The sequence below is a fragment of the Vombatus ursinus genome, unplaced genomic scaffold (assembly GCF_900497805.2).
Source record: "Vombatus ursinus unplaced genomic scaffold, bare-nosed wombat genome assembly UNPS02014798.1, whole genome shotgun sequence".
Taxonomy (NCBI): Eukaryota; Metazoa; Chordata; class Mammalia; order Diprotodontia; family Vombatidae; genus Vombatus; species Vombatus ursinus.
The window spans coordinates 62316920-62332144 of record NW_020954576.1 but is presented as its reverse complement, the minus strand read 5'-3'; the positions used below and the strand labels follow the sequence as shown (position 1 = coordinate 62332144).

The 15225-nt window shown below is 36.0% G+C and overlaps 1 protein-coding gene across 1 annotated transcript in view; it reads right to left on the bottom strand.

The window, feature by feature from the left end:
- Positions 1 to 15225, bottom strand: part of LOC114049458 (mitogen-activated protein kinase kinase kinase 21-like) — a 108638-nt gene that overhangs the window by 21279 nt on the left and 72134 nt on the right. The window contains 2 exon segments of the mRNA XM_027870707.1: positions 4985 to 5160; positions 6001 to 6149. Coding sequence (XP_027726508.1) covers positions 4985 to 5160; positions 6001 to 6149 — 325 coding nt within the window.

Below are 15225 nucleotides of genomic sequence, written 5' to 3'. Positions count from 1 at the left end.
GAAAAGGACCCACATGTACAAAAATATTTATAGCACCTCTTTTTGTGGTGGCAAAGAATTGGAAATTGAGAGGATGCCCATCAATTGGGGAATGGCTGAATAAGTTGTGGTATATCAATGTAATGGAATGTTATTGTACTATAAGAAATAATGAACAGGCTGACTTCAGAAAGACTTGTATGGACTGATGCTAAGTGAAGTGAGCAGAACCAGGAGAACATTGTACACAATAACAGCCACATTGTGAGATGACTAATATTGATAGACTTAACCCTTCTCAGTAATACAAGGATCTAAGACATCTCCAAAGGCCTCATGATGGAAAATGCTATCCACATCCAAAGAAAGAACTATGGAATTTGAATGCAGATCAAAGCATACTATTTGCTATTTTTTTTCTTTTTGTTGAGTTTTGTTTCCTCTTTCTGGTGGTTCCTCCTATGGGTTCTAATTCTTACTTACAACATCACTAATGTGAAAATATGTTTAATAGGTATGTATATGTATAGCCTATATTAGATTGCATGCCATCTTGGGGAGGGAGGTGGGAAGGAAGGGGGAGAAAAATTTGAAGCTCAGAAGCTTATGGAAGTGATTGTTGATAATTCAAAATAAATTAATTTAAAAAATATAGTACAATTCAACCTGTTCATTTTTTTCAATCTAGACATCCTCCAGTTATTGCAAGTTAGTTTTACTCTAGCTTAGTTACACTTTGATGGTTTTTATTCAGTTTCGTAATTTAATTCAGCATTATTTCTCCTTAATAGGCAGAAAACTGGCCTTGGAGCCAAGAATATCTGAATTCCAATCCTGCCTCTGACACATAATGGCTGTGTGATTCAGAAGCAAATCACTTAACCTTTTCAGGGCTCTAAGCAACTCTCTAAGATTATAAATTGCAGAGAAGGTTCCAACCTATATTGGTAGAGAGAATTTCATCATCTGGAAATTCTCTATATCAATGAAATAACAGGTCCAGTGCCTACCTCTTTCCCTACTATCTCTCCCATAGTTACTGACTAGCAATGTTGTTTTTTATTTTGTTTGTTTGGGTTTTTTTAGGCAATTGGGGTTAAGTGACTTGCCCAGGGTCACACAGCTAGTTAGTGACAAGTATTTGGCCTGAGGCCGGATTTGAACTCAGGTCCTCCTGACTTCAGGGCTGGCGCTATATCCACTGTGCCACCTAGCTGCCCCATAGCAATGTTTTTTTAATCAACATGCTGATGTTAAATTAGATGCAGTATAATAGAGCTAGAGAAAGGACTGAATTTTGCTTCTTTTTTTGTCATAATTGGTAATTGAAAGAATAATTATTTTTAAAGTCCTGAGCAGAGGAAATATCCTCTCAAAAATGAGGGTCTCTGTTATAAGAAAGACTAGATAGGTAAGAGGAAGCAGAAAAAGTTTACCTTCTCCTTGAAACGAAAGGATCTGTGGGAAAAAGCTGCTTTTTAAAAACTCTGTTTAAGAGAAAATAGAAGATCAAAAGGTAAAATAAGGGGGTAAAAATCCTTCCTCTAAGGAGATTTTAAACATTCAAAAAGAAATCAAAAACCTCTGTGGGTATTAGGGTCTTTTTGAATACTTTCAAATTATAAAGCACACAGAGAATTAATTCTTTCAGTTGGTCAGATTACCAGTTGTAATATTTATTTAACTGCTTGGCACTGGTCATTCTAGCAATGGAAAATCCAGGTTCCTGGCAACAGATGTTAATAATTAACAGTAACATTATTTCTCACAGTGGTTCAAAGACAGGTGTATGCCCGCATGCACAAAGACAGACACACACAGATAAAAAGCCAAGAATCTCAGGAGGAACCAGTATCTATGGAGGCCTAGAATTTACTGAATAACACAAAGACAAGAGCCACGTTACTGACCATTAATTCAAAGTCTTATATCTCCTACCTTAAGAAATGAACAAGAAAATGAGATAGAACACATACATGATACTTTTTATACCATCCAAAAAAAAGATAAAATTTACAAACTGGAAAAGAAGTACTGTAAAAACTACAAATAAATCCAGAAGCTTGCAAAAAGCTACATTTTTGTTTCATATAATACAGCTCAAAAATAAAGTAAAGGCAAAAATGCACTATCAAAAATCCAAAAAATAAACAGAAGGCAGATATCTAAATTTGACCGTTTTAATTTTTTTCTCAAAAAGATATGTCCAGTCACTTTTTTTATTTTCATAGCCAAATTCTTAGCAAAAGCTGTCTATATACCTTGCCTCTACTTTTTCATCCACCACTAACTTCTAAACCACCTGCAGTCTGGGTTTTGATACCATCACAACTGAAACCATTCTCTCTCCAATGTTAAAAATGATGTCTTTATTGCTAAATCCAATGACTTTTTTTTAATAAGTACTCATTATTTCTTGACCAATGTATAGCTTTTGATACCACTGATCACCCTCTTCTGGATACTCTATCCGCCCTGGGTTTTTGTGACACTCTCTTCTCCCAGTTCTCCTACCTGTCCGGCCACTCTTTCTCAGTTTCCCTTCAAGGATTATCATCCATATCCTGCCCCTAATGCTTGTGTGTAAAACTTAGGGTTTGGTCCCAGGCCCTCTTTCTTTGCTCTCTTTCCATCATCTCAGTGATCTCACCACCAAATAATTGGATTCAATATCATTGCTCTAAAGACAACTCTCAGATCTACATATTCAGCCCTCATCTCTCTCCTGAGCTTCCATTCCAAATCTCCAACTGACTGATAGATATCTATCTTGACCTAGATGTCCCATGAGCATCTTAAACTCATCACATCTAAAGCAAATTCATCATCTGTCCCCTAAACCATCTCCTCCTCCCAACTCCTATAGATGCCGTCACCCTAATCAGGTCCTCACAGGTGACTCTTCTGTCTTCTTTACTTCTGCCTATTAGAACTTGTAGTTGAGTCTTGGTGTCACTGGATACATATTCAACTGAAACAAGATGCACAAGAGGCTAAAGAATTGTGTTCTTAGGTTAAGAAGGATCTGCAACATAAACACTGAATCCTCCAAGGAGGATGACAGGGGATGTGGTAGAGAGGAATAGATGAGCTAAGAAGTGATATGTTGATCTAATTAGAAGAACTAACTACAGATCAGTAAATGGCATCAGCAAGCATGGGAACAGGAGGAAAACAAATTTCATGGAACTCAAAAAGAAGAAAGATCATTGACAGATGGTGGCATGTCCTGGAAGGAACAGTGAAGCACCAGGAGTAGTCCACTCCCTCCTTCCTTGCCTCTAGAGTTCAGGGTGAGTGGGAGGATTTAGGGACCCAGTGAAATGAAGTCCAAGAGATGAGGTCCTTAAAATAGAATGTGGTTTTAGTTACAGAGAACTAGTAAAAGGAAAGTTAGTTGAAAAGTTCAAGGATATAAGAAGTTTGTTGAGAATGGAGCAGGGGTTTCAAAGAAAATTGTAGAATATCCTATTCTGCTGTGTCTTCTAATACTCAGTTTGGAGCTGAGAAGGAGTAGGGCCTGTTAGGAGAAAGGGTTTGAGAAGACATAATATGGGTATATTGTTTGTCCCTAAACATGGAACAAATCTTTAAGACTGTTAAGTTGCATAATAGTTGCAAAAATACATTGGTGAAAGAAGTTTCTCACCAGGAATTCCCTACAGTGAAGAAATCACATGTCTGGACCAAAAACAAAAACAAAAAAAGAAATAAAAAAGAAAAAGATTTTTAATATCACAAATATCACAATATTTCCTGCTGCTCTGTTGCCTAGATATTTGTTGCTGTTATTGTTTGTCTTTCGTTCCTGAAGAGGACCATGACATCAGGGAGGTGATGCCATGACATTCAAGTGAATTGGATTTAAGTGAGGGGGGCCGTGCAAAGTCACCAGTCTTACTTTATCCTCCGGAGCCAAATGGGTCCAGTGAGAAGATATAGATCGGACCACTGGAGATGGCCCTGGACACAATGGGAGACCTTGGCCTTTTTGAGTTAAGATTTTTAACAGATCTCAGTTTGACTGAGCAGCCTAGATATTTATTGTACTAGCATAGACCAGTGACTTCTTAATACACTAGACTTTTTTTTTTTTTTTTAAAGACTGGGTCTCTCCATTTCACCCAAGATGGAAGTGCAAGGGCCACTCATGGGCCTAGTCTCATTATGACTGCTATGGGAGGTATGACCTACTCGGTTTTCTTTCCACACTACCTCCCCTCCTGTAGGTTTGCCATATTAATGCCAAACTTAGTGCAGACGTCCAATTAGCTTAGTCCACTGAAGCTCCCAAGCTCAAGATATCCATCAGCCTTAGCTTCTCAGTAGCAAGGACCACAGATGTGTGCCACTATGCCTGGCTTAACTAGAGGTCTGAACTCACTTAACTAAAGGCAGAACAAATAAATATTGATCCATGGAATGGATAAATATTGTGAAAATACCTAGTTCATTTTCTTGCTTTTAAAAATTTATACCTAAAATATTTAATATAGTCTTGAAAAGAATATAAGCATCTCACCCTGCATCTTTCTTTGTAGAAGTGAGGGAAAAGAGGCAGAAATATACTAGGACATGAAGGTGATACAAAAAGAAAAAAAATCAACCAAAATTAAAAAAAAATTAAATAAAGAATAAAACAAGTCAGCATTTAAACTTTTCCCACTAGGAAACCTATTCTGATTGAGAAATTAGGCTACATAAACAGAACTAACTTTCCCAATATCTCTCCTTTGTCCTTTTAATTTCTTTTCTTTGTGTATTTTATGACACCAACTCTTAAAAGCCTAATAATTTTTCTTCCAAACCAAATGTTGATGAATTTATCATCATACTCCATTTCAAAATTTACATGTTCTGAGTAAAGAGGTTTTGCATGAAAGCAATGATCAATAAAGCTGCTGGGGATTATTATAGGTTAAAATTAACAAATGTTATTAGCTTATAATTTTCTTAGAGATTTAAAATATATATATTCCATAATCAGAAAACTGATTCTACTTACCTTTTCCTTAGTTCTTAATTCGTCAAACATTTGTTGAATTTCTAGTTTCCAGTCATCTTGCATAGAATGGAAGGACTCTTGAGGCATTTCAGTCATAACTGCCCCTTCAATGGCAGTCAGCTGTTCAAGAATTAAAGCAAATGATGGCCGAATGTGAGGATCTTGCTCCCAGCATTCTATAATAAATCAGAATCACATCAATTCCATAGCTTGGAAAAATTTGGTTTATTTACGAGATTACTCCCCTATTTTAGAACAAAAGGCTCATATCATCGATTTAACTAAAATATTTTCATTTTAATATTTGCCATCAGTACTGACCCATGTTGACTATTTCCTGTCTAAAACAAAATAATTTATTTTGCACAGTGTCCAAGTAGTGCCTCACGTAATTATTATTTGATAGTGATATTAAAATAAATAATTTATTTAATTTGAGGACTTTCATGCCATAAAATGAATTTCTGGAATTTGACCATCTAAGTCACCATGATCCAAATAATGTTGTATGAACCCAAACAAAAGAAATGGAAGTTCTACATCCATAAAGGAATCTTTAAGAAATAAAACACCTAACAGACCCCTGGCTAAGAAGTGTTAGGTAATTGATCAAATAACCTACATTGTGCCAGAGGGATGTCTGTTGAGATTTTAAAGTGGCTTTTTGATCGTTAGGAGGAATTTAAAATGATAGATTTAGGAGCATATAAATATTGTATTGGAATTCTACTATAATTGATGGATAATTTACTGAGATTTGTTAATAAGATGTTCTTATATAACTGAATCAATGATATGACTAGGTTTTGTTTTAAGGAATAGTTCCCTAAAGATAGTATATCTTGTATCAAAGAGTAGGAACTGAATTAAACTAAGGTAAATAATAGCTATTTACTTGCTACCATTAAAAAATCTAAATCACAAGCTTAATTTCCCTAACAACAAAAACAAAAATCTAATGAGCTATTTCCATTTTCCCCACAAATACACAAGACACAGAAGCTGCAAAGAGATACCTTTCATTAGCTTAGCAAATGGCTCAGGACAGGTAGATGGAATGGGCAAAGTGAGCTTATTGACAGCTACTCCATAAGCCACAGCAAGGCCATCAATGCCACGATAGGGAACTTCTCCTGTAAGTAGTTCCCACAGCAACACTCCGTAACTACAAAGCAAATTTTAACACTTAGATTAAAATAGTTAAATGAAAGAATTAGATAGTGTCTTCCCAATACTGATACAAAATGGGCAATTATCTCCTTTCTTGGTCTAATCTCCAATCTCTTCATTGCTGCTTATAAACATGTTCAGGTTTCCTGCATCTTACAACAAACAAAAACTCCCAAACCTTTCCTTAATCCTACCATTCTCTTAAACTATCATCCAAAATGCCTCCCATCTTTACACAGCCAAACTTCTAAAAAAAACATTTCTATACTTCTTAGCTCCACTTCCTTGCCTCTCACTCACTTCTCAGTCCCTTTTAATCTGAATTACAATTTTTTCCTGTAACAGTTCTCTTCAAAAAGCTTTTGTGCCTCCCTATTGCCTCTGGGATTAATACAAACTGCTTTGCTTGGCATTTAAAGCCCTTCATAATCTGAGTCTGGCCTACTTTTCCAAGCTGGTTATAAATTACTGCCTTTCACAAACTATTCTTCAACCAAATGGTTCCACTTGATGTTCCTCTATTCATACAAAATAGTGCATCTCCATCTCTATGCCTTTGCACAGGCTGTCTCTCACACCTGGAACGCATTTCTTCCAACTTACACTCTCAGAAGAACTAGTTCCTTTCAGAATTTATCACAAATGCGTCCTCCTAGATGAAGCCTTTTCTGATCTCTTCAACAACTAATCCCTGCCTTCCAAAAATTATTTATTAACTTTGTATACATTTTCTATACAGAGTGAAAAGCTACATTGCCATCATGAATAGAGAGCTAGCCTTGGAGACAAAAGACCTGATCTCAAATCTGACATATCCTGGCTGTGAGATCACAGCTAAGTCATTTAAACCTCTCAGTAGTCTAGGCTAGTGGTATCAAACTCAAATAGAAATATGGGCCACTAAACTGTACAAAAGGCTCCCTATAGGCCTCATACTGACTTAGAAAACCACATATGTTGATACATACATATGTAAAAATAATTATTATTATTACTACTTCAACATATTAAAAGCAGTTAGGAACTATATTCTAATCTGGCTTGGGACATACTCGGGATTGTGTGGGCCACATGCCATAAATCAAAATAAATTAATTAAAAAAAAGAGTTCCCTTAAAACCCTGAGATTCTATAGTGGGGTAAGAAATAAGATTGCAGGAATAGAGAAGACGGTAAGAGATAAGGAAGGGGCAACAACTACTATAGATTTTTTTCCCCCTAGAAGTTTGACTGTGAAAGGATGGGGAGAGGATGGTGGTGAAGATTTGTTTAAGGATGAGAAAGACCTGGCTATGTTTGTGGACAGCAGTGAAGAAGACAGATATGCACATGGAAGACTGCCACAGAGAGAAAGACTGAAAATGACTGAAGGGGGCACCCCCCAGAGGAGATGGGAAGAAACAGGATCAAGGGCACAGGATTTGTCCTTAACAAAGAAAGATGTCACTTCTTCAGTGACTGAAACAAAGGACAGGAATATGGGAGATAGTTTTGAAATGAAACAAAGTCAGAGTTCATGATGGATGCTTTTAATGTTTTTCGTAAAGTAGAAAGTGGGGTTCTTTACTGAAAGGCAAGGAGTACAGTGGTATGAGAGACTTGGAGAAGATAAGGTTTGCAACAATCACTGTATGAAGTATGATGAAGCATGAACATATTAAAAGAATATTGCTATTTACGAAGCATTTTAGATAGAATGGCATTGTTCTGAAGCAAAGTTTCCAATTTGCTATTATATGTGGATATGTGATTCAAAACATCTATATAACTCTCCCTATTATTTTCCATTTCTATTTCTGGGCCGATTCTTTAGTTTTCCCTCCAATTTCTACAAAACCTCTGATATACTGGACATACTATATTTTAACTTTTAAAATAAATTTTAAAGGATGTGTCAATGTAGAGAATAATTTATATCTGCCCTCAGAAAGGCTAGAATACCCATGCTGGCATGAATATAAGCCACAGTGCTAAAATGAAGTTTCTTTGAAAGAAAAAAATACAGATAAACACTGAAAAATACAAAATTACCAAAGAAAAATAATCCCCATCAAAATGATGGTAGTATATTCTTAAAACATTTTTCAAATAAAAATGAATAAAATATCTTTATGGTACATTTGAGCATGAAGAATATTAACACAGTTTTAAAAAATTCTAATAATAATCTCCTACTTATTACTGGGTTCAAAGCTAGCCTTTGACATATACTGGCTTTGTGACCCTGGGCAAGTCACATTACCTCTTAGTTCTCCAGGTTAATGATTTCAAACTAGAATAGAAAGAGATCTCTGTGCACAGCATATTGATTTTGATAATGCTAGTGTGTGGTTTTCTGTGTTGTACTGTATTTTTACTTATTTCATTAAACATTTCCCAATTACATTTTAATCTACTTCAGGCTGTACTCAGGAATTCTGAGCTGCAGTTTGACACCTCTGCTCCAGGCCCTTCTCTAATACTCTTAAGTTGAAGAGAAGGTGTTGAACTTCATCAGTAGATGAAGTTTTGTCAGCTGGGAACTTCATACACAAGTGAAGTCACAGGTGCAGTTCCTATTCCTAACCCCCAATTTGGGAGCTGTGTGGAAGATGTGTGGAAAAAGGGAGAAACTTGACTCAGAGAGAACAATAAGGAGAATAATGCAATAGTCAAGGCCATAGGTTCCCAAAGTGGTCAGTACCACTCCCTGGGGGGGCCTGGAACAATCCAAGGTGGGGCAGTAGCAGCCTCAGATGCAATTGGGGCATATTGAATAAAAATAAAGGGGCAATGGAAGCATAAGTAAAGAAGAGAAGATAAGAAATTGTGAAAAACCATTCCTACGTGCTTCATCTGTTGTGTAACGGAGTTAAAGTCATAGTGATTACATAAATTTCCAAATAAACACGCAAAATACAAGTTATGATCAGTGGTCAAGTCCACTGACAGGTTTTAATTAGCAAGTATTGGCAGATGAGCATGTTGTGCATTGTCAAGAAGTCCAGCATGCATCAGCAGGAATATGTATCTGTAATAACTTGTTTACGATATGATATTATGCAGTTACATAATGCAATATTGCACCATCAAAATTGCAATGCAGGGGAAAAAACCCACAAATTTACAAAATAATGTTAAATTAAGGTGCATCTTTTAAAAATATTTTATATATTTTTGGAAATTATGCAAATATAAAAAAAAATTAATGGATTAAAGAAGTAGATTTCCAGAGGGGTGCTGAGTAATTTTTTTTTTTTTTTTGGAAAAGGGGGTGGTAGGCCAAATAAGTTTGGAAACCTCTGGTCCAGGCAAAAAGGAGATTGAGATCTTAACTGTAGTAGTGGCCATGGGAGGGAACAGATTCAAGAGATGTGGAGGTAGAATCAACACAACTTGGTAAATGACTAAAAATAGATTAGGATTAAAAGCAAGAAGAGTTGGGGATGACTTCAACCTAGTTGACTACAATTAGGGTGGTGACCTTAACAGAGAGAGGTCAGGAAGAGCCTGAGGTGGTTTTATACTACCAATAAAAGGTATGCTTCTAAACTGTTTGATGTTTATCTTTGCATCCTGGGCACCTAGAACTATGTCTTGCACATAGTAGGTATATAAGCATTTAGCTCACTCAACTGAATTGAATTTCAGGATCAATTAGAACTATCTAGCAATCCAACCAAGACAAATCAACACTAATAATACAAACACAACAACTCATAGACAGAAGTTCTCAGCTACAACCAAAGGAAGAAGGAAATGAAAATCTCATTACCCAGAGCTATACCCAAAAAGAACCACTGGTAAAAAGAATCAGTTAAAATAAGAGGCTTCCTAGATGGCAGTAGGATAAGCTCTTCTCTGTCCAATCCTGCTTTCCCTGCAACAGTATCCTCAGCAGTGGACTTTACAACACTCCCCTGTGTGTTGCTTGTGGGGGTGGGGGGATTCATAGGTCCAGTTCTGGCCAGTATAAAAGGAGTAGAGCTATAGGCTGGAGATTTCCAAAATGAAATAAATCTATTATGAGACTCTCTGGAAACAATTGTGGTTGAACTGGAATGGCAATTGGCTCACCAGAATCACAGAATAAATAATGGCTCATATGAACGTAGAAGGTCTCCAGTAGAGTACCCAAGGAATCTGTTCTTGATATTCTATTCAGCATTTAACATTGATTTAGATAAAGACATAGATGGTATGCTTACTAAATCTGCAGATGATGAGAAGCTGCTAAGGCTAGAACACTGGAATACAGGACTAAGAATATGAAGTTTTACCATGGTTAAAGTGTCAAGTCTTATATTTTGTTCAAAAAATTTACTTCACAAGTACAAGACAGGGGAGGCAAGGCTGGATAAAAACTTGTCTGAAAAAGACATGAGTCAATAGCATGATACAACAATCAAGAAAGCAAACACAATTTTAGACTACATTAAAAGTAAGACATAGCTTCCAAAACTAAAGTAATAATTCTACTGTATGATGTACAGGTAAGCTAATATCTGGAGCACTGTGCTCTAGTGCTGGGCATCACAAGTCAGGAAGGATTTTGAAAAGCTGTAAAGTATCTAGAGGATGGTAAGCAAGATGGTGAAGAACTTCAGTTCATGGACATATGAACACTGGTTAAAAAGAAATGAGGGCATGTGGCCTGGGGGAGAAAAGATTCAGTGGGCATATGATAGCGTCTTCAGGTGTCTTTCAGGGTTGTCATGTGGAAGGAGGAATTAGATTTACTCTGCTTGGCCCCAGAAGGCAAAACCAGAAGCAATGGATAGAAATTGCCAAGATGGAAATTTAGGATTGATGGCAGGAAAAAATTCCTAATGATTAGAGCCGCTCAAAAGTTAGAATGGGTTGTTTTAAAAAGTGTCAAGCTTCGAGGGGCGGAGCCAAGATGGCAGAGTAAAAGCAGTGACTTGCTTGAGCTCTCCCCCAAATACCTGTAAAAACTGGCTCTAAACAAATTCTAGCGCAGCAGGAACCATAAAAAGACAAGGGGAAACAAATTTCCAGCCCCAGACAACCTGAATGGTTAATATGAAAGGTCTACTGCACCTCTCCTTTGATCATACCACCTTGTTAGTATGTAAAATTTACAGGTCCCTAGAAGTATCTCTGAAAACAGCTGCACAAAACCCCTGAAGCTTGGGACAGAATACCCTCCACACTGGAAGCAGAGTTCTACCTTAACAAAGAGTTTAAAAGTCAAATAACTGGCTGGGAACATGAGCAAACAGCACAAAAAAAGTCAGACCATAGAATCTTACTTTGGTGACAAAGAAGATGAAAACATACAACCAGAAGAAGACAACAAAATCAAAGCTCCTACATCCAAAGCCTCCAAGAAAAATATGAATCAGTCTTAGGCCATGGAAGAGCTCAAAAAGGATTTTGAAAAGCAAGTAAGAGAAGTAGAGGAAAAACTGGGAAGAGAAATGAGAGTGATGCAAGAAAATCATCAAAAACTCATCAAAAATGAGCTTGCAGGGTGAGTTGAATGTGAAGGGATGATATCTAAAAAATAAAATTAAAAGGTGAGAGAGGATTGTACTGGAAGAAGGAGAAAAGGAGAGGTCGAATGGGGTAAATTATCTCACCCAAAAGAGGCAAGAGAAAGCTTTTACAGTGGAAGGGAAGAGGGGGGAGGTGAGAGAGAATAAGTGAATCTTACTCTCATCAGATTTGGCTTAAGGAAGGAATAACATACACACTCAATTAGGTGTGGAAATCTATCTTACCCTACAGGAAAATAGAGGGAAAGGGAATAAGAGAAGGGGGATAATAGAAGGGAGGGCAGATCATGGGAGGGAGTAATCAGAAGCAAACACTTTTGAGGAGGGACAAGGTCAAAGAAGAGCACAGAAAAAACGGGGCAGGATAGAATGGAGGGAAACATAGTGTTTCACAACATGACTTCTATGGATGTGTTTTGCATGATTACACATGTATAATCCATATCAAATTGCTTTCCTTCTCAATGAGGGTGGGTGGGGAGGGAGGAAGGGAAAGAATTTGGAACTCAAAGTTGTAAAAAAGAATGTTAAAAATTGTTTTTACATGTAACTGGGAAATAAGATATACAGGAAAAGGGATATAGAAATCTATCCTGCCCTACAGAAAAATAGAAGGGGAAGAGGATAAGAGAAGGGGGCGGGTGATAGAAGGGAGGACAGATTAGTGGAAAGGGTATTCAGAATGCACACCATCTGGGGTGGGGGGAGGGGAGATGCAGAGAAAATTTGGAATTCAAAATCTTGTGGAAATGAATGTTGAAAACTAAAAATAAATTAATTTAAAAAAAGAAGTGACAAGTTTCCTTTCACTGGAGCTATTCAAGCAAATGCCAGATGACCACTTGTTAGATATGTGTTATCAGGAATTCTTTTTCAGGTATTGGTTGCTCAGATCCCTTCCGACTCTAAAATTCTGTAACTGACTGTGAATCTGTGTGCTAAAACAGTGTATGATCTTAGACAGTTAACTCATTAATTTCTCTTGTTTTAGTTTGTCTGTAAAATTGGGGGCTTCTATTAAATGATTTCAAAAGTCATTTCCTAGCTCTAAAATGGTTCTATGAATATCTAGAGATTTTGTAAATCTAAAGACAACAAAATCCTATTCCAATTAGTGAGTACAATAAAACCTTAATTACATAGAATCCTTGAAAAAGAAATAATTCTAGATGGAGAGTTTTCCCTGAAAGAGAAAAGTGCCCCCTTAAATAATTTTTAAAAATGGAGCAATGATGAAAATCTTTGTAAAACGTATTACACACATCCATGAATTTTAAAACCACCTATACTCAATATGCCTCAATAGATAATACATTAGTAGGAGCCATCAATAATTGTCAACATATCACAGTTCTAGGATTTTTTAAGTACAGGTATTCCTTCTATCAAGGCAGATTGTAACTATCTATTACTTTGTAGGTAAGGGAGTTTCTTGATTCTAATGGGTGACCTGGCATTTTAATGAAGTCACAGGTCACATTTGAACACTGGTCTCCCCGATTCCTCATCCAGTACATGAGGCCACAATGCCTCCTTCAAGAACAATACCTATACCATGTAGTAATACAGAACAGGATTAGATGCTGCTATAAGAAAAAGTCCCAGGTTGCTATACTGTTTAGATTCTTTCATCTGCCTTCTACAGTAGTTTTTCTCTACTCCCACAAAGTTAAGGCTGCCAAGGAACATTGCTCTCTGTATCATTATGCTTACACATATTATAGGCCCTCTCCTTTGTTCTAATTTGTTACTTTTCAACTACTGTGTTTGAAAATAAAATAAACTAGTAGATAATCTGAGTAAGGGCTTCAGGACAAAGTGGACCACAACATGTACTTTGGGAAACTTATTTGGGTTACTCAGAGGCTTTTTTTCTTATTTCCTAATTCTTGGTTCTTTGATCAATCTACAAGCTAAATTCCAGATATATAATCTGTTACTGTATATTTCTTAGATAATGTAGATGCTTTTAACATCTCCACAATAACAGGCACTGAAAAGAGAATTAATAGATACCTAGCAGGAACAAAGTTATTTACTATGTTTTTTCTAGTTTTTATAATCTCAATTTATTAAATTGCTTAGAAGACTTAACATATTTTACCTAAGCATCAGGTATTACTACAAAGCTAGTAAAATATTTAATTAAAACTTTATTAAACACTTTTGACTTAAAAATATTACAGCACTATAAAATTGTTAACTAATTACCTATTAATCCTCACTGTACCTCAATGTATGAGACACAGTTATAAGGATTAATATACGCATTAGTAACCACATTTTATACATGAAATTCATAACTAACTGCATCAGTCACAAAACTTTAGTAGGGTTAAGTTTACTTATCTCAGTCTATTCTTCTGTTCCAATGGGTTCAAACAAATTGCATATTTGTTTTTAAATTTATAGTCATTTGAACAGATGAGTGCTATCTAAATCTTTGCTTCTCATTCACAAAAGTATTAATCTGATTACATATTCCTTTGAATAAAGCTATAATATATCTTGAGGCTACAAACCTGTCCAATATAAATCCTCTTTTGAGATTTCTGCTTTAAATAGTCCATTATGATTCTGAACAACTTCATTTGTATTCTGCCTTAAATAATCCTCTTGAATCTAAAACTTCTCCTGTATGTATTCTTATATTGGCTCTTATGACTACACAATTAACTTACAGTTAATTATTAACAGATGGTTCCTTTATTCTTAAAAATTATTCTTCAAAACTTTACTTGTAACATTTACAGTGGATCTATACCTCAAAATATCTAATTCTATAAAGCGAAGTGTTGTCTGGAAATACTCTGCAGGTACATGTTGCTCAACAAATGAGGCATTTTTTTTTCATTTTATTCTTTCCAATTACATGTAAAGACAAATTGTAACACGTATTTTTTTCATTTTGAGTTCTAAATTTTCTCCTTTCCTCCCTCCCTTCCTTCCCACTTCTCTAAGACAATAAGCAATTTGATACAGGTTATATATGTACAATCATGTAAGACGTATTTCCACATTAGTCATGTTATAAAAGAAGAAACAGACCATAAGGGAAAAAAAACATGAAAAAAATAAAGTGAAAATAGTATGCTTCAATCTGCATTCAGACTCCATCATTTCTTTTTCTGGATGTGAATAGCATTTTTCCTCATGAGTCCTCTGGAATTGTCTTGGATCATTGTATTGCTGAGAATAGCTAAGTCTATCATAGTTGATCATATAGCACAATGTTGTTGCTACTTTGTAAAATGTCCTCTTGTTTCTGCTCACTTCACTTTGCATCAGTTCATGTAGGTCTTTCCTCCTGCTTGTCATTTCTTATAGTACAATACTATTCCATTATATTCATATGCGCCAACTTGTTCAGCCATTCCCCAATTGATGGGCATTCCCTCATTTTCCAATTCTTTGCCACCACAAAAAGAGCTCTATAAATATCTTTTGTACAAATAGGTCCTTCCCCCTAACCTTTTTTTTTAAATTTCTTTATAATACAGACCTAGCTAGTAATTGTATTGCTGGATCAAGAAGTAAGAACAGTTTGATTGCCCTTTGGATAGTTCCAAACTG